This window comes from Calypte anna, chromosome 17, assembly GCF_003957555.1.
Source record: "Calypte anna isolate BGI_N300 chromosome 17, bCalAnn1_v1.p, whole genome shotgun sequence".
NCBI classification, from domain to species: Eukaryota; Metazoa; Chordata; class Aves; order Apodiformes; family Trochilidae; genus Calypte; species Calypte anna.
The window spans coordinates 1,202,335-1,222,247 of record NC_044262.1 but is presented as its reverse complement, the minus strand read 5'-3'; the positions used below and the strand labels follow the sequence as shown (position 1 = coordinate 1,222,247).

General features: G+C 55.2%; 4 protein-coding genes and 1 long non-coding RNA gene across 6 annotated transcripts; 3 read left to right on the top strand and 2 right to left on the bottom strand.

Annotated features, from left to right (window-relative positions):
* Positions 1–24: 24 nt before the first annotated feature.
* On the top strand, positions 25–1,530 carry HDHD3 (haloacid dehalogenase like hydrolase domain containing 3). The gene is made up of 2 exons (XM_030461508.1): positions 25–60; positions 641–1,530. The coding sequence occupies exon 2, from the start codon at positions 650–652 to the stop codon at positions 1,364–1,366; it is 717 nt and encodes a 238-aa protein (XP_030317368.1). The 5' UTR covers positions 25–60; positions 641–649; the 3' UTR covers positions 1,367–1,530.
* A 363-nt stretch (positions 1,531–1,893) lies between these two features.
* Positions 1,894–9,099, bottom strand: BSPRY (B-box and SPRY domain containing). Of its 2 annotated transcripts, none has more exons than XM_030461274.1 (6): positions 9,018–9,099; positions 8,517–8,615; positions 7,673–7,903; positions 6,419–6,444; positions 4,815–4,939; positions 1,894–3,005 (listed from the first exon to the last, which is right to left on the bottom strand). In XM_030461274.1, exons 1-6 carry the CDS (start codon positions 9,072–9,074, stop codon positions 2,479–2,481), a joined length of 1,065 nt encoding a protein of 354 aa, XP_030317134.1. In that variant the 5' UTR covers positions 9,075–9,099; the 3' UTR covers positions 1,894–2,478. The 2 variants fall into 2 exon arrangements, with proteins under 2 accessions (XP_030317134.1, XP_030317135.1); XM_030461275.1 differs by having other exon boundaries at positions 6,419–6,441.
* Positions 9,100–9,142: 43 nt separating this feature from the next.
* Positions 9,143–11,498, top strand: LOC115599270. The gene is made up of 3 exons (XR_003988266.1): positions 9,143–9,223; positions 10,614–10,765; positions 11,413–11,498. It is a non-coding gene; the product is annotated as an uncharacterized LOC115599270 (long non-coding RNA).
* Positions 10,534–18,785, bottom strand: PRPF4 (pre-mRNA processing factor 4). The gene is made up of 14 exons (XM_030461408.1): positions 18,619–18,785; positions 17,805–17,982; positions 17,420–17,606; positions 16,195–16,282; positions 15,361–15,440; positions 15,015–15,108; positions 14,388–14,482; positions 14,017–14,075; positions 13,272–13,395; positions 12,058–12,147; positions 11,433–11,555; positions 11,199–11,306; positions 10,992–11,110; positions 10,534–10,827 (listed from the first exon to the last, which is right to left on the bottom strand). The coding sequence occupies exons 1-14, from the start codon at positions 18,688–18,690 to the stop codon at positions 10,634–10,636; spliced, it is 1,611 nt and encodes a 536-aa protein (XP_030317268.1). The 5' UTR covers positions 18,691–18,785; the 3' UTR covers positions 10,534–10,633.
* Positions 18,786–18,841: 56 nt separating this feature from the next.
* Positions 18,842–19,595, top strand: CDC26 (cell division cycle 26). Its single transcript, XM_030461409.1, has 2 exons — positions 18,842–19,031; positions 19,134–19,595. Exons 1-2 carry the CDS (start codon positions 18,951–18,953, stop codon positions 19,314–19,316), a joined length of 264 nt encoding a protein of 87 aa, XP_030317269.1. The 5' UTR covers positions 18,842–18,950; the 3' UTR covers positions 19,317–19,595.
* Positions 19,596–19,913: the final 318 nt, after the last annotated feature.

Here is a 19,913-nt window from a genome sequence, read left to right as displayed (position 1 = left end):
GCCAGGGGGGCAGTGGGCGGGGCCTGGGGCAGTGGGCGGGGCTTCCGGGTGACCGCGCAGGTGGGTGCGGGGCAGGGGGGGACAGTGGGACCCGGGGCCGCGCGTACCCCCCACGCTGCCGCCCCCATTACACACACACCGGAGCCGTGAGCCCCCGGCCCACCCCGCACCTCCAGACCCTGAGTGACCCGCTTGAACCCCTCTCTGTGCGGGGGCACACCGGATAGCCTCCCCCCAGGCACTCTGGGTGCCCCCACGTACCGCACCCTACACACAGTGGGTGCAGCCCCGGCTTCCCCCTCTCTAATCCCCCCTCCAAGAAACCTACCCCAGGTGCCCCCTCCCCTCTACACTCCCCCCAAAACACCCCTGGTGCCCCCCCATACCCACCCAGTGCATTCAGCCCCGGGTGCCCCCCTGCACCCCCAACACGGGGGGCACAGCCACCTCCCTGCAGCACCCACGAGGGGTGCAGCCACCTCAGTCTGGGAGCCTCAGAGCAGCGGATCCCCCCCCTAAAGAGGCCCAGCCCCCACACGGGGGAGGGGGTCACTGACACGGGTGGGTGCGAGAGGGGCTGCCTGACCCCCCCCGGGCTGGGTGCCTGCTCTCCCGGCTCTCTCCTCCCGGTTCGTTCCAGGCTCTCGCCATGCTGCGGCTTCGCCTCCTGACCTGGGATGTGAAGGAGACGCTGCTGCGGCTGCGGCAGCCCCCGGGCCAGAGCTACGCGGCCGAGGCCCGGGCCCACGGGGTGCGGGTGGAACCGGAGGTTCTGAACCGGGCATTCCAGGAGGTTTACCGGGCCCAGAGCCGCCTCTTCCCCAACTACGGCCAAGGCCGTGGGCTGAGCTCCCGGCAGTGGTGGTTGGAGGTGGTGACCCAAACCTTCCGACGGGCGGGCGTGCGGGACGAGCGGATCCTGACGCCGGTGGCAGAAAAGCTTTACCGGGACTTCTGCAGCGCCCGCAACTGGGAGGAGCTGCCCGGAGCCAGAGAGACCCTGAGGATGTGCTGCCAGCGGGGGTTCCGCATGGGGGTTGTGTCCAACTTCGATAACCGGCTGGAAAGCATCCTCACGCAGTGCCAGCTCCGCCAGCACTTTGACTTCGTCCTCACCTCCGAGGCCGTGGGCTTTGCCAAGCCGGACAGGAGGATCTTCGAGCAAGCTCTGCGGCTCGGGGGGGTCCCCCCGGAGGAGGCGGCTCACATCGGGGATGATTACAGCCGGGATTACAGGGCTGCCCGAGCTGTGGGCATGCACAGCTTTCTGCTCCGGGCCCCTGGGCAGGGCGAGGAGCCGGAGGTGCCCCCCGAGCACATCCTGCCCACGCTCAGCCACCTCCTGGAGCTGATTGAGAAGGGGTAGGTGCGGGTGGAGGAGGAGCCCGCACTGCTGCTGCTGCGGGGTGAGCCCGAGCTGGCAGAAAGCGGTGGGATTTCTTGCTGCTGGTGGAGCAGGGAAAGGAAGCGAGGGGTTTGAGGGCTGCCTGCAGAGCAGGAGGGGTGTTCAAGCAATAAACGTATCTGAAATCTTCAGTGCTGTCTTTTGTAGCTCTGAGAACACCATGGGAGGGGGGCAGCAGCGGTCCCTTCCCCTCATGGAGCTGGGGATGAGGTCAGGCTGCACAGGCTCATCCTGGCAGGAGGGATGGAGGTGGATACTGAGGTTTATCCCGACTGTCACCCTGGGGAGAGGCTCAAACATTTCCCTTAGAGCTGGGGTTGGTGCTCTCCAGGTCTGTCCCCATGGGGCACCCCAGAAACAGCCCTGCACCCCGCAGTGCACCCTGGCTTTTCCACCTCACCAGCCCCTTCTCCCCAGCAGCAGTGGCCTGGAGCAGTCACAGCCCCTCCTGCTGTGGGCAACACAGGAGTTAAGCAGCTGCATGTAATTTAACATATTGCCAACTAACAAACTTTACTGATCTGGGTATGGAGAAATAAACATGACAAATTGTAAAGAGTTACAGAAACACCACCTCCTTAGCTCCACCAAGTCCAGCACCTCTCCTCCTGCCAGCAGCTCCTCCAGATGACACCCAAGCCTCAGCTCCCTGAGGCAAGGAGCAGCTCAGATGATTTCTTTCTGCCCCTGACACAAAACGCTCTGTGGGCCCCAGCTCCTCAGGGGGGACCCCTCAGTGTGTCCCTCTGCATGGGGCTGCTCTTCCCACAGTCTCCAGCTGTGTCCCAATTATCTCCCTTCCCGTGTGCCTCCTCCCTGCATTTCTCCAAACACATCTCTTAATACTCCAGGGGCTGGAAAGCCTCCCTTGGTCAGGGAGGAATTAAATCATTCACCTCTCTAGGTTATCCTGACCCCTGGCCCAGGACAGGTGTAGTATCCAGGAGGAAAGCTGCTGTAAAACAGGTGAAGAACTTACATATTCTACAGGCAGGTCTGCTGAGCACCCTGTCCAGGACCCCCAGCCCTGCCCGGGCTCCTTTTCCCCATCGGGCACCCCGGGAGCCCCCAGCTCACTGCACCAGTGAGATGCTCTCGTGTGCCACAGCAAAGACAGGATAGAGGGGCTGGGCGAAGGGCTCCCTGTGGGAAAAGAGGATGGTGCAGGAATTGGGGTCATAAAAAAGCACTTCCCCTCCCCCAAAGTCAACCAGCACCCCGATCTCAGACGGGGCACGGATCAGCTCCACAGCCTGGGGCTCCCCGGCGTGCAGGAACCTGAACTCCTTGTCGTAGCGGGAGAAGACCCAGGAGGCTGTGTTGAAACCCAGCCTGGCCTCATTGCCAGAGCCCCTGCGTGGCACGGAGCTGTAGCAAACCCCCAGCTTGTAGGCACAGCTCTTCTCCACGCTGACCTTCCAGGCACAGAGTCCCGAGTGGAAAGGTGCAGCAGCCAAAGCATTGGGCCAGTGGTCGAAGCGCTCGGGGCAGTCCGAGTCCACCTTGGCCTTTTTGGGGCTGAAGGTCAGGGTTTTCTTGTCTTCCGACAGGCTGAGCTGGGGGCTGACAGTTTTCTCATCGATGTGAATCTCCTGTGAGCCTGCAAGAGAAGCCACGTGCAGAACAACAGGTTGGTGGCCCCTGCCTGAACCACCCAGTGAAGTCCTGGCCATGTCCCCTCAGGCTGGGTGCCAGAGCTCTCCACAGCCTTCCCTCTCAAACCATGGTCAGAACGTCACAGAAACTCATCACACCCTGAATTTCACTAGACACCTCTCCCCCCTTGCACTAAAGTCCTACAGAGCCAGCAAATCACAGAAGTGTTGGGTTGGAAAACACCTTTAAAGTCATCAAGTCCAACCATTAACCTGACACAAACCCACAGCCCTCAGCACCACATCTCTGGGGCTCTGAAACCCCTCCAGGGATGATGGGGACTCCAGCCCTGCCCTGGGCAGCCTGGGCCAGGCCCTGACAACCCTTTCCAGGCAGAAATTCTTCCCCAGCTGCAACCTAAACCTCCCCTGGCACAACTTGAGTTGTGCCAAAAGTTCCTCTTGTCCCATCCCTTGTTCCTTGGGAGCAGAGCCCGACCCCCCCTGGCTCCAACCTCCTCTCAGGGGGTTGCAGAGAGCCACAAGGTCTCCCCTCAGCCTCCTCTGCTCCAGGATCAGCACCCCCAGGGCCCTCACAAGTTCTCCAGACCCTTCCCCAGCTCTATTCCCTTCTCAGGCCACTCTCCATCCCCTCAATTTCCTTCTGCTCATGAGGGGCCCAGAAGTGACCCCAGGATTCAAGGTGCAGCCTCAGCAGTGCCCAGCACAGGGACAAGACACAGCTCATCTTGCTCTGCCCCTGGCCTGAAACCCCACAAAACAGGACTCTGCCTTTTCCATCCATCTCACTTTCAGGAGAGACCAAAATCTCAGCCCTGTCCCTTCCCACCCCCACAGCAGGACCCAACTTTTCCTCTCCAGGGTGAGCCAAGAGCCTGGCCAGGGGCAGGGCTGTTTGCAGAGAACCTGCAGAGCAGGAAATGCAGGAATGGGGAGGAATGGAGAGGGCTGGGAGGGGGAAATCTCTTTCCTCCTGTAAAGCCCAAGAAATGAATCAGCTCACCTGGAGTCAGGTGGCACACTCTGGAAATTCACTGAGCAAGGAGATGAGGCTGATGTCCATTTGACTGACCTGCTCTGGGGGGTTCTACCTGCAGGTGTCCCCTCCCATCCTGCCTTCCCCACCTTCACTTCATCCATTTTAGTTTTTAAACAAGACTGGAGCAGGGCAGTCATACCAGCTCCTGCCCTTTCCCAATCACCCTCTGCTCAGTATCCAGCTCATGGCAGGATGGGACCCTTCAAGAACCAAACCATTCTGTCAGCCCAGAGCCCAGCTCCTGGTCAGAAAGCTATCACACATTTACTCACTTCTTGTTCCAGCACATCAGAGCCTCTCACAGATGCCATGCTGGTGAGCTCACCCTCTCTTAAAAATCACCAGCAGGCAAAGGGGAAAGGCTGTGAAGAGGAATTTCTGTGGCAGAGAGTGCTACAGCAGCATCAGCCTCAGTGCTGTACAAAGTGACCCAGGAAAGAAACCCAGTGAGGTTAAGCTGATAAAAGATACAACCTCTTCAAACCTCTGCTCCTCCAAGCCCAAACCAGCTGCTTGGCACAACTGTGCCCCCTCCTCAGCATCCCAAACTTCCTAAGGATGCTGCTGCCCCCCTGGATGGGGACTCCAAGGAAAGAGCAAGGCTGGGAGAGCAGAGAAGGGCAGGGTGCAATATCAGGGTGTTCTGACACAGCATCACCATGCTTTGACACACTTTTGGGATGTTTCTTTGGGAATGACAGAGCTGAGTGTGCAGGAATGCCCAGAGAGTGAGAACGTTGAGGGAAGCACTGACCTGGGGCAGAGCAGAGAACAGCAGAGGCCCAGAGTCGGTGCAGCAGTGGACTCTGAACACACCTCTGGTTAAAGTTTAACTTCGGGGACTCCCGAGGCTCTAAGATTCCCTCTGCCACCTCCGTCCTAGCAAAGGGACACAAGAGAGAGTTAGAAATACAATGATTTATTGAGCAGTGCTGGAGGTGCTGAAGGTCACCGGGAGGCAGGGCAGAAACATGAGCTGGAGCAAGAGGAGCAGGGAAACCACACGGGGAGGTTCTGAGCAAGCTCTCCTCCCAAGCAATACTTTGGGTTGGCTTTGATCACAGCCCCTTCTGAAAGGACTTCAAGAGTTTCATAACCCAATCCCAGCAGCCTGAGTCAAGAGCCTCCTCAGCCAGGAGATTAAACACCCCTGAGAGCAGCCATGGGTGCAGGAGGGCACAGGCACATTCCCTCCTTATCAACCAAACCTCACTGCAGGGCAGGAGAAGGGAGAGCAAGGCAGGACATTGGGGTCAAGCCAGCAGAGCAAGGAGAGGGAGAGCTTGCAGCAGCCACAGAACTCATGGGGTTGGGTGAAGGCTCGGGATGCTCCATTGCTGGGGCCAATTTGTCACTGGGCAGCAGCCACAGAAAGAAATGGTGAAATTACTGCTGGTGGCTGTCAGGAATGCTGACAGCTGAGGTGCAGAGCTTGGGCACTGCAGTGCCAGCAGCTCCCTGCCACCTCTCCAGGGGACAATCCTCCCTCCTGCCAACAGAGCAGGGACAGGCTGGCTCCATATCCCAGGGAACCCCGGGGAGTTTAGGTTGGATGTTAGGAACTATTTTGTCACTGAGAGGGTTGTGAGGCCTTGGGATGGCCCAGACAGTGCTGGAGTCCCCATCCCTGGAGGCTTTTAAAAGGCATTTGGAGCTGGTCCTTAAGGACATGGCTGAGTAGTTGGTTATGGTGTTGGTTAAAGGTTGGAATGGATGATCCTGGAGGTCTCTTCCAACCCAAACATTCTGTGATTCTGTTTACAGGAGCTGGAAAAGGTCTCCCAGAATCTTGGGGAGGGCTCCAGAAAAGCTGGGGAGGGACTTTTTGTAAGGGTATGGAGTGGTAGGAAGAAGGATAATGGCTTTAGACTGGCAGAGGGGAGATTTAGACTGGAAATGAGGAAGAAATTCTTTGGTGTGAGGGTGCTGAGCCCCAGGGTGCCCCCAGAAGCTGTGGCTGCCCCATCCCTGGCAGTGTTGAAGGTTGGATGGGGCTTGGAGCACCCTGGGCTGGGGGAGGTGTCCCTGGGCATGGCAGGGGGTGGGAATGGATGAGCTTTAAGGTCCTTCTGACCCAAACCTGTGTGTGATTCTGAGAGTCCCATAAGTCAGGGACAGTCCACCTGGCAATGCCTCTGGGGAGCTGCTGCTCATGGAGCATTTTTAGGTCCCAGGACTTCTACATCTGGAGCTGCAGCTCAGTGAAGCACAAACAAGTGGCCCCACAGCATCTCTGTGTCCTCACCCTCCACCAAAGCAGCATGAGGGAGAAAAGAGGGGGTGCCAGAGGCTGCTCACAGCAGGAACAGCAGAGGGTGCAGGGGACAGGGAAAAGAGCAGGAGCAGCCAGGTACTGACCTCTCAAAGATCTCTTGTTCTGCCTGCTGTGGACAAGGAGAGAAAAAGTCATTTGAACTGACATCCCCACAGATAACATCCCAAACACAAACAAGCACAGCAAACCCAGGACAGAAGGAGCTGAGTTCTCCTTCCTGACCCAGTGAAACCACTCCTCAACCCAAACCCTGGAGCATCCACCATCCATTATCTCCAGCCCCAGGACCTTCCACTCCCTGACTCAGAAAGTGGGAATGGCTGCAAGTGACATCTTCTACATGCAGCTCAGGGCAAAAGGATAAGGTGAGGGTCTCACTGTCTTTCTGCCTCCACACTGAGGCCCCAGCTCAGCCACCCGAGATGCTGGGGGAGGACAGGACCTGTGTTTCCCACCTTCTGCCCATGGGATCACTTTTCCAAGCAGAACTGCTGCCCTCCTCTTCACCACGTTCCTGGTGGCAAGCAGAGGCTAAAAACAATCCCAGAGCTGATGGCTGTGAGAGGAATTGCTCAGGTAAAAGGAGACAATTTAATAGTCAGAAGCAGAACTGGGTGAAGGGAAGCACAGGCTTGGTGAATATCCCAAACAGGGGCCTGGCAGGCACCATGGCAGAACTTCAAGAAGAGCTAGAGGTGCTCTCAAGGTTGAGGTTTTTTCCAGCACTAGACAAGGACAGTAGGAAACTGGTGACCCAACCTAACTGCTGGTAGAGCAGCTCTCACCCCTCAGCTCTTCCTGAGCTGGCAGCTTCAAACCAAGAGCTTGGAGACTCTGAACCTCACAGCTGGAGGTTCTGAACCTCATGTGAGAGCAGCAGCAGGCTGAGCAGAATCCCAGGGGGGTTGGAAGGGACCTCAAAAGATCACTGAGTCCAACCCCCTGGCAGAGCAGGGTCCCCTCCAGCAGTCACACAGGACACATCCAGGTAGGATTTGGATGTCTCCAGGGAAGGAGACTCCAAAACCTCCCTGGGCAGCCTGGGCCAGGGCTCCCTCACCCTCACAGGGAAAAAATTCTTTTGGAATTTATATGGGATGTTTATATGGAATCTCCTATGCTCAAGCTGATAGCAGATGCTCTAGGAACCACTGGGCTTGTCAGGCCCAGGTGAAGGAGCTTCTCTGAGCTGGACTCTCAAACACAGACCCTGCCCAGCTCTGCCTCCTTGCTTTCAGCACAGCAAGCAGCCCAACACCCTATGGAAACCCCATAATATCCATGATGGAACGACAGGTCACTCCTCAGTGTCCATTGGTAGAAGAAGGAGCACTCACCACCAGGTCCTGGTCATCCAGGTGGGTGATGATGTCCACCAGGTAGGTGCGGAGGGCAGAGAGCTTCTGCAGAGCCTCAGCCCAGTGCACCCGCTGGGTCAGGATGCTCTGGTGTGCCCGCTCCTCCTCCACGTGCACCTTCTCCAGCAGCTGCTGCTCCTCATCCTCACACACCTTCCCCACGAAGAGCAGCCTCTGGATGAGCAGCTCCCGAGCTGCATTGGCTGCATTCTGCCAGAGCCAGGAGAGAGGAGAAACATCAGCTTTGCTTCAGCCCCCACAAGAGCACCGACTGCTTCTGCTTTCCCTGGGCTCAGCTCTGGGGATGGATGTGAGCCCAAGCCATGGTAATCAGCATGATGCAAGCAGAGGTAAAGGGGACAACCAGTCCCAAACCTGTCCTCTGCCTCCTGGGCTAACCCTGGGACTTGAGTGACAACCTGTGAGGGACCAGAGGCTCATCCCTCAGCAAATCTTCCAGGGTTCACAATTAGCAAGAAACAGAGGCACCCTGAGAACTCTCTTTTATCCATGATGACAAACCAGGCATGGCTGACTCTGGTCCCTCTGGGGTGTTTGATGGCTGTACACCAGCACCAAGGGATTTACTGTTTGTGCACATTTTCCAGGAATGAAGCAGGAGCTGCAGGGCACTCTGCTGGCACAGGCGGTGGGGTGGGAGGGGGACAAACCCTTCAGACCGAGGAGCCTCCCGAGGGCTCAGAACATTTGATGGGAAGGATGAGCATGGAGGAAGGGGGGGGACACAGACATGTCCCACTGCGTGCTGGGACCGAGGGCAGGGACATCCCAGGACCCCCTGGGATCAGGGGCAGGGACTCACCAGAACCCCCTGGTCCTTGGCAGGCAGCACCAGGTCCACGTGCCGGGCGATGGCCGCGCTCTGCAGCTGCAGCCGCTCGCACTGATCCACGATCCGGTTCTGGAACAGGGAGCAGTGGGCAGCACCTGTGGCTCTGCGGGGCCACGGCAGCCCTGAGCCCCCCACTCCGTCTGCCCGACAGCCCCCGCCCAGCCCCACGCCTCCCGTGGGGTCCCCGTGCACCACCCCACAGAGAGACCCTCCCCGTGGGGACCCCACACCCAAACAAGGTCCCCCCCACAACCTGCCGGGAGTTCCACAGAGCAGACCCCCTCCCCACGGGGGACCCCTCACATGGCCCCACACCGAGTACCCCTCCCCACGGGACCCCCCACGCCCCGCCGGGAGCTCCCCAGCCGGCTCCGGTCCCCCACGCTGTCCCCCTCCCCCGGTTGCCCCCCGGAGGGTCCCGGGAAGGTGCTGAGGCCCCCCCGGGGCAGGGTCCCGGTTCCCGGTGCTCACCCGCAGCTCCTCCGCCCGCTCCGGCAGCGTCCGCAGCCCCCGGTCCCGCTGGGCCATGCTGCGAACCGGCACCTGCCGCGGGGGCGGCCCCGACCCGCCCGGTCCCGCCCAACCCGCACCACGCTGGACCCCGCCCCAGCCCCGAGATGGGACGGGGTGGGACGGGGCGGGAACCGGACCTGACCGAACCGCCGAACGGACCTCCGGTGAGTGCGCGGCGGGGGCACGGTGGGAGCCGGGGCTATAGGGACCCCATTGTCCCACCCCATCCCCTTCCCGTGGGGCTGCCCCAGCGACAGGGCCCCACGCTGTCCCCTGCCCATCCCGGGGGTTGCCCCGTAGCTTCCCTATGGGGTTGTTCCAGCTGTGGGAACCTGTGCGGTCCCCACACCCTCCCGAGGGGCTGCCCCGGCTACAGGGACCTGGCTGCACCCCTATTGCACCCACCCAGCTGCCCCACAGCCTATCTGTGGGGGTCCCCACATCTGCGAGGGCCCGGGGATAATAATCTCTCATTATAGGGACCTGCACCACTGCTGTGGGGCCACCCCCTGCTATAGGGACCTGCACCACTGCTGTGGGGCCAGCCCAGCTGCAGAGCTTTGGGGCTGCCCCAAGGTCAGGAGCCATTTCCCCTCTCACAGATCTAACCCCGCACAGAAGGGCTCTGCTCAGATTCCTGTGCCTGCTCCTGTGGGTTATTGTGTGAAAACAGTTTAGTTAAAAAACAGATGGGTTTGATTTCTGTTCAGCAATGTATTTTGAGGGGAAGAGAGGAGATGCTCCTCCAACATGAAATTCCACCTCCTGGAGCTGTAGCTTTGTGTGGATGTGTTGGTGCAGGATCCCTGTGCTGTTGGGGGTCCCTGGGGTTCACCACTGCTGTGCAATGCAGCAGGTTCATGATAAAGGTGCAGGAGGTCTGGCAGACACTGACACCTCAGCTGAACATCCTGCCCAGCAGCCACTGCTCATTCTTGTGCAGGCTGCAGAACACTGAATCTGCTTTTCTTGCTGTGGGCAAGAGGCAGAAGGTGGTTGGACACAAACCAGACCTCCTCTTCCTGGTACTCTCCTGCAGCTGCCTTTATCCAGCTCAGTTTGAGCTGATGTGTGGGCAAGGACAATTGCTCATACACATTAACCACATTAATTGTAACCATTGTAATTAAAAAAATCAGAATTTAGCTCTTAGCTAAAAAATCTAGGATATGTTTTACAGGAGAAACAACTTCCAGAGTTCTCCTGTTGTCAAAAAAAGAAGCTACTTGCAAAGGCTTCCAGCAGCCCAGGGAAAACCTGTGAGCCCAGTCTGGGGGAGAGGGTGGAAGTGGATGGACCATCTCCACGTTACAGCAGAGCAGTATAAATGCTGCAGACAGATATCCATAGCATAAAAACCAAAATCCAAAAAAGAAAAAGCCATTACTCACTGTTTGATTCCAACCAAGTCCTGTCAAACACAAGTGCTTCCAAACCTCCCCAACCACCCCAAACAACAGCTGCCATAACCACGTTCCAACAGCCCTTTTCTTTTTCTTTTTAATATAAAAAAAACCAAGTCTTAGTTGAAAGCCATTAAAGTCTCCATTCCAGTTCATCAGCAGCTCTCTGAGCTACTCTGCTGTCCACAACTTGAAGGTTCTGTCATAGGAGCAGGTTGCTATCAGCTGCCCATCAAGGGAGATGTCCAACCCCATCACCTTCCCCTCGTGACCTGCCAGTGTTTTCAGAGGGGACCAGCCAGGGTGAGTCCAGATCTTTGCAGTGTTGTCATAGGCACCCGTGAGCAGGAAGTTCCCATGATTGGCTGTGGAGGATGAGAAAAAGGGAGCAGTGAGATTTGCAAATAAAACCATGAAGAATCTTCTCCCCTTAAAGAACCTGCAGATGGGTTTTTTGAGTTGCCCCATCCCCCTCCCACCTCAGCCTGGGAGAGGGATGGACAAGGAGCATGGGCCAGGAGATACTCACGCTCAAACCTGACCCCAGTCACCAGGTTCTGGTGTGCAGGGATGGTGTAGATGCACTTCCTCTGCCGGAGGTCCCACACCTTGCAGGTATTGTCACCACTGCCAGTTGCAACGTGGTACCTGCCCAAGGGTGGAGGAAGAACAAGTTGTTGGGAGCTGGGGTTTGTACCCAGAGCTCCCACATAACCCACCCAAGTTCTTTCCTTACCCATTTGGGGAGAAGTTAATCCCATAGATCTCCTTCAGGTGGCCTTCTAGAAACATGATACAGCGTCCTGTGCGCAGGTCCCACACCCGCCCAAAAGCATCCAGACCCCTGGGAGAGAGAACCCAAGGGTGACCCTCCAGAGAGCCACAGTCTGCTCACCCTCACCAGGAGGGCATCAGGCAGAAACAAAACCTTGCTGGCATTTCACATGCAGGCCTGAGGCAAAGCACCCACCCCGTGCCAGCCAGAGACCCGTCGGTGTGGAAGGCGATGTCGTAGACCCCTTTGCTGTGCCCCTCCTGATGCAGAATCTCCTCCTGAGCTTCCAGGTCCCACAGGCGCCACGAGTGATCATAGCTGCAAGGAAAATAAAAAGGCACTTGTCCAGCTCATTGTACCTCCAAGGAGAGCAACAGGGAATTCTAGCATGGACCCTGTCAAGAATCTGTGCCACCCTGAAGAAACTCGCAGGACAGCTGGACCCCTGGTGGTGACTCTCTCTCTCTCTCTCATTCTTTCTTCCCACCTTCTTAACACTTTTCTCTCTCTATCTTCTTTTCCTCTCTCCCTCTTTTGCCTGGCTCTATATTTTTGCCTGTGTCAACTGTCAAATAAAAGCTGCTTGCACCCAACCCTTCTGTGGTTGGACTTTGTTTCGTGGATCCAAACCAAAAGAAAACAAAATTTTAATGCTACCTCAGACTGTAACACTGGGGGCATTTTATTTCCAGCTGGAGACCAACAGGGTCTCACATGAGGAACAGAGAAAGGAACCCCAGTGATTTGCACTGGTCCCCACTGTGCTACCAGCCAGGGGTCCAATGGTCAGGGCTGGAAGCAAATCACCAACTCTCCATACCAGGTAGTACCCAGGAACCTCCCAGACGGGTGCCACATCACACGTGCCACTCTCATGCTGTGTCCTTCAATATCTGCCACTGGTTCATCACTGAAAAACACAAATGATGATTGTCAGACCCTGGGCAGAGGTGGGTGGCTCTGGCCAGACCTCTACAAACACTGATGACAGCAGGAGCTGCTAATTAAACACAAGCCAGAAGGAAGAGCAGTTTTAACTAATGACTGAATTCTGCCTTAGGTCCACCAGAGCAAAAGCTTCAAGTAAAACCCCTCTATCCACTCTCATGTTGGTTATAAAACTCTCCTGGGATGATTAGCTCCTGAAAGTTAATGAGCTCCTTGTTAATAGCACTCTGAAAGTAGTAACAGCAGAAAGAAAACATGGCATCCCTGGGCAGCCAGGAGCTTTACTGTGACTACACTGAACATGTCCCCAGCTGCAGCAAACCCTGCTGGTCTGGGGCAGGGCAGGCAGAGGAGAGAAAATATTTATTCCCCCAGAATTACAGGCAGCAGATCCACAGCCTTCAGCAGAGGAGATGAACAGCATTTAGAGCTTCCTTCTGACAGGTGAAGTTAAAAGATGTGGTCAGATGAGAGTAATAACCAATCCATCTCTTCACCAAGGCAGGCTCCTGCCATGAGCAGCTGAGGGGTCTGGAGCTGCTGCCTGTCCCTCAGGCACCCTGCAGGGCTCCACTTCTCAAACCCAGCCAGGTACTGACACTTCTCCTCTTCACAGGCTTGAGAGAGCCCCCGTGCATCTTCCCAAACCACACTGTCCTGGGACAGTGCCTCCTGTTTTCCTGACAGGCTGAAGCTTCTGTGTTTGGTTCATCCCTCCCTGAATACTGGTGCCTCCCAATAACTCTGAAGTTGATTTGTTAATATCCAAGAGGGGAAATTTTCTCCTAAATGAAAGGTTAGAATGAAACAATCACCAGATCTTCCATCCATCACCCAAAGCAGTTTACTAACACCCAGCAGCAATGCTGACTTGATTCTTTTCAGATGATTTCCCCTCACCTTGATTCCCCTAACCAGGGTGATCTCTTTCCTGCTGAAGAGGGTGGCACATACTGAGGCCAGGAATTGCACTGGTATAACTACAAGAAAAGGTTATATTTGCAGGAGGATGGTGAACGTTTAATAACACAAAATAAACCCCAAAACCACAATGCTGCAGCTTTGTATGTCTGGTCTCATTCTGACCTTTCCAGGCTCCAGAGTTTGACAGAACCATCAGCTGCACAGGAGGCCAGGTTAACATCCTTCTTGTCCAGGGAGACAGTGGCTTTGGGATGGAAGACTATTGCTCCTACATTGGTGGTATGTCCTTAAGAGAAAAGAAAATCAAAATTGGCCAGTTCTTTAGAAAAGCATCATTTCTTTCTTGCTTATTAGCCAGGTACCAGTGAACACATTCACAGTGTCCTCCCCCCTTGGCTGAAGCTGCATGGTAACTACCAGACACATCTGTCCTGCACACAGCTGGACTGCATTCCCAGCAGCACCCACTGCAGGGTATCAAACATGAAAGGTTTGGGACCCTCCAAACTTAGTGAAAATTCAACATACGAATCAAGAGATTTATCCTCACATTTGTATTTAGTTAATGTTGTGACCACTGTTCAACAGCCCTCACTGCTGCTAAGTGACCTGGCCAGGAACACTGGTATTGGGCTCAAAAACACTCAAACCAGATCTTGAAACAAGACACCAAAATACTGTTCAAAAGCAGAAACTCTAAACTCTGGTCTCAGCCCCAAGAGAAAGGCCAGGACTTCCTCTGGATTGAAACATGTGCCCATGCTCCACAAGATAGTGATGCTCTCACCAGAATAAAATAAAACCTGCCCCAAAACACTACATTTTGAGTCACAACATAATTCAAACAGGAGGACTCAACCCAGAAAGGAACCAAAGCAAAGAGTGTCAGTGGAAAGTGTCTCTGTACCTCGTAAGGTGTGAACAAGGTTGCAGTCAGGCACAGACCAGAGCTTGCACAAGCCACTCCTGTTGAAAACAAGAACCAAATGTCAGTGGCAACAGGAAATTCAAAGAACAGATCAAACACAGAGCTGCAAAACCACCCCGGGGTGTCCTGTAATGGCTCAAATACCAACACACTGTGGGAAAACAGCCACAGGGACCAATGAACTCAGACTGAAATCTCTGCTAAGTTCTAAAATGAGGTCAGAAGAGAGTTCAGAGTAGGAAGAAAAAGCATTTCTAAACTCTCATGATTCACAAGCCTCCCATCCCTCTCCATCACTCCTGAAGTTCTTCTTCCAACCCCCACAGCAAGTGCTGTAAAACACAACTTACCAACAGGCTGTAGCCAGGAGTTTGGAATTTGGGCTGAAGTGGCAGTAGGAGAGTGGGCGATCGTCTCCAATCTGACTGCAGAAATTATTCAAGGACTGAAACACAACACAAAACAACACATGAGAAAGTACCAGGGAAAAGCCAGAGACTGAGGTGAAGGAAGCAAATGTACCCAGGTGGCAGCAGAGGCCTTGGAAAGTCACTTTCCAGTGGAAGAGCTGCCTTGGAAACACTCCAAGTTCTGTGTTACTGGGCTGGTTGTTTCCCTTGGTTTTATGCACTCATGAGCCCATACAGAGGAGGGAAGCAGGCAGCCCCTTCCTAGCCAGCTAAACCTGTGACACAGCCAGGAATAAATTCCTTCAGCTTCACAAGCAAGTGACAAGACAATGCAGGGACACCTCTTCAGCCCTCTGCCATGCAAGGCAACAATGAAAGCATGTCTCTGAATCACTGAAACAAAGGGTCAGAAAGTGCTTTGTACACCCCAGGGAAAGGCAGAGAGCTGCTTTCCAGCACAGCAAATTACAAGCACCTGCAGAGCACCTCGAGGCAGCTCATCCCTTTCCCATCTCCTTGGAGAAGCAGCAAAAAAAAAGTTGTGAAACCAGCAGCTGCCAAACCTACTCGTAGGGATTTGTGTAGCTCCTGTTTCTGGGATGTCCTGGTTGCCTCTGGAATCTCTTTGAACAGCCTGGCTTCCTCCAGCCTCTTTGCTGCCCTGGGAAGAGCAAAGTGGTCACAAGCAGTTATATTTTCCCTGCCCTGCTGCTGGCCCAGGCCTTTCCTCTTCCTTCTCCTAACCTGGGCTGATGCCTTGGTCAGTCTCTGACTGAGAACTCCAGCTCTGAACTCCCTGGACTTCTCTCCCAATTTATGTTCCCTGCTCCTTTCATCTCAAATGTCCTGCACCACCCGTGGCAGGATCAGCAGCTGGATTTTACAAAAGGTTCCACCTTCCATCTTTCCTTACCTGGGCAGTGAGTAGTTGGCAAGCCACAGCCTTGCTGTTTTCAGACTGCGTGGTCCTTCGTGGTACCAGGTTTGCTGATACTGTAAGAAAAAGAACAAAACTGAAGAAAAAGCTACTGTGATCCTACTCTGCCATTCTGTTACCTCAGACAACCACCTCTGAGAATTAAAGCACCACCACAGCATCTCTTCTTACACCTTGCTGGGTCAAGGCCTCTTTTTCAAGGAGTTTTGCATAACTATAAGCCCTGACAGAGGAATTAACAGGGACAAGTCAAACTCTCTGCCCTACAGATCAGCTCCTGACACACTGCCACTTCCCTCTAGAATATTTCCATTGCACACAAACTCATTTTACTGCACGACATGCAGATCCCTCCTTCCCAACACACCACCCAACAAAAAGAAAGCCCAGAGCTACAGAAATTGTCCTTACAGCAACCCTCAAAAATAGGCAAAGACAAACCCAAAAAAGGGAAAGGAGAAGCAGAGAAGAATCAAACACAGAAACACCTGCAGGAGCAGGAACATGTTTCGTTCTTTCTGAGCATGAACACCACCACCACCACCACAAGACTCTCTACACCAAGTGACAGTCCCAATGTCTGCTCTCTTGGTTCACAGACTGGAGGCAGCACAGCTCAGCACTCCTGATTTAGAGAACACAGTGCCATAGTTTTGCAGTGGGCAACACAGAAGAATCACAAAGGGATGAGAACTCACAGCCTGACCAAAACCCAGAGTCCTGGACACCAAAGACACCATCAAAGTAAGGCATCTCAGAGGGTACTGCACCCATCTCCCTCAGCACTCAGAGAACAGCAGGGACTGTTACCTCTTCTTTGGATTTTTTAGACCTGTCGTCATCTTTCCTGGTCTTTTTTAATGCGTCTGTGCCAACCACTGAAAGGATATTTCTCAATCTGGAAAGAAAGTCATGTTTATTAATTCACTCAGTGAGCTGTCAGCTCATCTAACAAAGAATCCCTCTCTGCCATTCTTCCCTCCTCACCAGTTTTAGAATCATAGAATCAAGGAACCCACAAGAACCATTGAACATCCCACACCTTGCAGTGCTACCATAATGTAAACCATATGACTCAGAGCACTGAGCAGAGCCTCCTTGAACTCTGCCAGGCTTGGGGCTACAACCACTTCCCCAGGGAGCCTGTTCCAGGGATGGATCACCCTCTTGGTGAAGCATCTTTTCCTAATGCCCATTCTGAACTTCTGACACAGCTTCATTCCATTTCCTCATGCCTTTTCTCTGGTCACCAAACAGAGGAGATCAGCACCACCCCCTCTGCCACCCTCCAAATGTTAAACAGAATCATAGAATCACAGAATTGGCTGGGTTGGAAGGGACCTCAGACATCATCAAGTCCAACCCTTGAACCACTGTTGCGGTTGCTAGACCATGGCACTGAGTGCCACATCCAGTCTCTTTTTAAATATCTCCAGACACGGAGAATCCACTACTTCCCTGGGCAGCCCATTCCAATGCCTGATCACTCCGTAAAGAAATTCTTTCTCATCTCCAACCTAAACCTCCCCTGGCACAACTTGAGACCCTGCCCTCTTGTCTTGCTGAGAGTTGCCTGGGAAAAGAGCCCAACCCCCCCCTGGCTCCAACCTCCTTTCAGGGAGTTGTAGAGAGTGATGAGGTCTCCCCTGAGCCTCCTCTTCTCCAGGCCGAACACCCCCAGCTCCCTCAACCTCTCCTCATAGGGTCTGTGCTCGAGTCCTTTCACCAGCCCAGTTGCCTCCTTTGGACCTGCTCCAGCACCTCAATATCCTTCCTAAACTGAGGGGCCCAGAACTGGACACAGGACTCGAGGTGTGACCTCACCAGCACTGAGTACAGAGTACTCACTGAAGAGAACTGAAGTTCATGCTTCCTTTTTCTCAGCTCTGCTGCTTTAACTGCTGAAATCCCACTGAACCGAGCTAGAAAAGGTCTGAACTTAATAACACTCAAACCTCTTCCCTTACTGACTGCTGCCACCCCCAGCATCCCAACTACAGGGAAATCCCGAGTTCCCTGTGTGCAGACACAGCACCTCTCCCTCCTCTCTGCAGGCCCTTCTCCAAAGAGTGTGATGGGCTCCCCCAGTGCCCTCAGACAGGCCTTGACCTCCGAGTCGTCTGTGGAGACGTTGATTTGCCGCGCTCGCTTCCTGCGCTCAAACTCAGCCAGCACCTCGGCCTGCCGCTCGCTCATGTGGTCCTCCAGGTCAAAGACCTCACCTGAACACAAAAAAACACAACCACGGATTGGAAACTGGAGGAAGAGCCAAATAAAAAACTCCCAGCAATGGTCTCTCCCTCTTTCTTTTTTTTTTTTTCTTTTTTTACTTTAAATTACACTCCAAGTCAATCAGGGGCTTTAGAAAGCGCCGCATTCCAGAGGGAGAGGGGACATAAAGGTGGTTAAAACATCCTCACCACTGCTTATGTTGATGTTGCCAGCCTCCAGTGCTGCCTTCATCCCCTCCTTCCCCAGCAGCCCCGACTCTCCTTTTGCCAGGCGCTCCCTTTCCTTCTCTTCCAAACTTCCATAGAAGATGGGGGCTCTCTTGGCCGGGGGAGCATCGCTCTCTTCTGCAGGCTTGGTCTTTGTGGGCTGGGAGGTAAAGGCAGAATTTTAAATGTGTTTTGGTGAGAAAGGAGACAAACAAACAGCTTGGCTGCACAAGGAAGAGCTGCTCTGCCACAGACAGCCCGTATGGGCATCACAAGGAGACCCTGGAACCAAACCTGAGCTGTTCTTATGGGACAACAGGATCCCAAAGGCAGGGATCAAATATAAAACATCACAGCTAATAATTTGCTTAGGCTGGGTTGTTTTCAGCCTCTTTATTATCTGCTCAGACCTCGTTTTTTAAGGGATTTTCATCTTTTAAAAAAGAAGCAGCTTTATAAAATGAAGCTTTCCCTCATCTGGCTGCACAAGCTCCTGAAGAGCTCTCAGTGTCCTCCCTGGAGAGAGCAGTGGGGGGACGAGAGCTGAGCGTCTCCCCCCACCCCAGAGGAGGCTCCTGACAACCCTTCCCAAGGAAAACCCAAGAATTCCGTAAAAACTCCTGAGAAGACACCAGCCCTCCGCTCGGAGCCCTGTGAACGGCTCCGCTGTCACCGAGGGAGCCGCCCCGCACCAACCCCACACCGAACACGGAGCCCCGGCCCAGCCTGCGGCCTCTCCCCGGTCCCACCCCACGCGGGGAACCGGCCCGGAGCCACGCACACCCCCGGCACCCACCTCAGGCGGCGCCGGGGGCCGCACGGCGGGACGGGCACCTCCCCGAGCAGCCGGTGCCCGAACGGAGGCCATGGCGGCGGCACAGGGAAGGGAGAGGAGCGGAGAGGAAAGAAGGGGAAGAGCGAGGAGCTGAGCACAGGCCCCGCCGCCTCACGACCGCTTCCGGGGGACGCGGGGCAGGGCGGGAGGTGCGGGGCAGGGCGGGAGCTGCAGTTCAGAGCCCGGGGTGGGGCGGGACGGGAGGTGCGGGAGCTGCAGTTCGGAGCAGTGCGGAGCCCGGGGGTGCTGGTCCTGGGCTGGTGGCGGCTGAGGTGAAGCGGCTGCGGGTGGCGATGCTGCGGCGGAAGCCGACGCGGCTGGAGCTGAAGCTGGACGACATCGAGGAGTTCGAGAGCATCCGGAAGGAGCTGGAGGTGCGAGCGGGGCTGGCGTTGGCCGCTCCGGGGGGGGTTGGGTTTTCTCCCGCTCCCTTGCCCCGGCCGGGAGTCCCCTGAGGCGGCCCCTTTTCCCCGCAGAGCCGCAAGAAGCATCGGGAGGAGGCGGAGGTGACGGCGGCCGGCGAGGAGGCGGCGGCGGCGGCCATCGGGCTGGGTGCCGAGCACAAGAGCCGGGAGCAGATCATCAACGACCGCATCGGCTACAAACCACAGCCCAAGGCCGGCGGCCGCGCCGCTCACTTCGGCACCTTCGAGTTCTAGCGGCGGCGGAGGCCCCGAGGACCGGCTGAGCAGGGACTGAACCCCCCGGCTGACCGGGGACCGAACCCCCCCCCTGGTTGACCGGGGACCGAACCTCCCTCCCCGGCTGACCGGGGACCGAACCCCCCTCGGCTGACCGGGGCTCGGGTCTGGGTGCCGGCAGGATGTGCCTTCCCTGCCTCGTTTTTTGATGTTTTGTTTTGTTCATGATACTGTTTTAAGTTTGGTTAACACACCTGGGAATGCCTCTTGGCCAAGTGTTTTGATTTAAATAAATGTCTTTTTTTTTCTTTTGTAATTAAAGAAAAAAAAAAAAAAAAGGAACAATCTCACAAGATAGATGTGAAGACTGTGCAGGCAGGGATGGAAGCACCCAGAGAAGGCATTTTCTTCACTTGCATGCACCCTGAAACCCTGAGGAGGTGAAACGGCCCCTTTGGCAGGGTCTGCTGGGGATCTGATGTGGTAACATTAAGGATGGCACCAGGGGAGGTGTTTGTTTGAACCTTCAGCCCCACAAGCTGGTGCCCCTGCTGAGGAGATGCTGGGGAGCATGATGCACACTGGGCACATGGAACAATATCCCCTGTTTTCTCA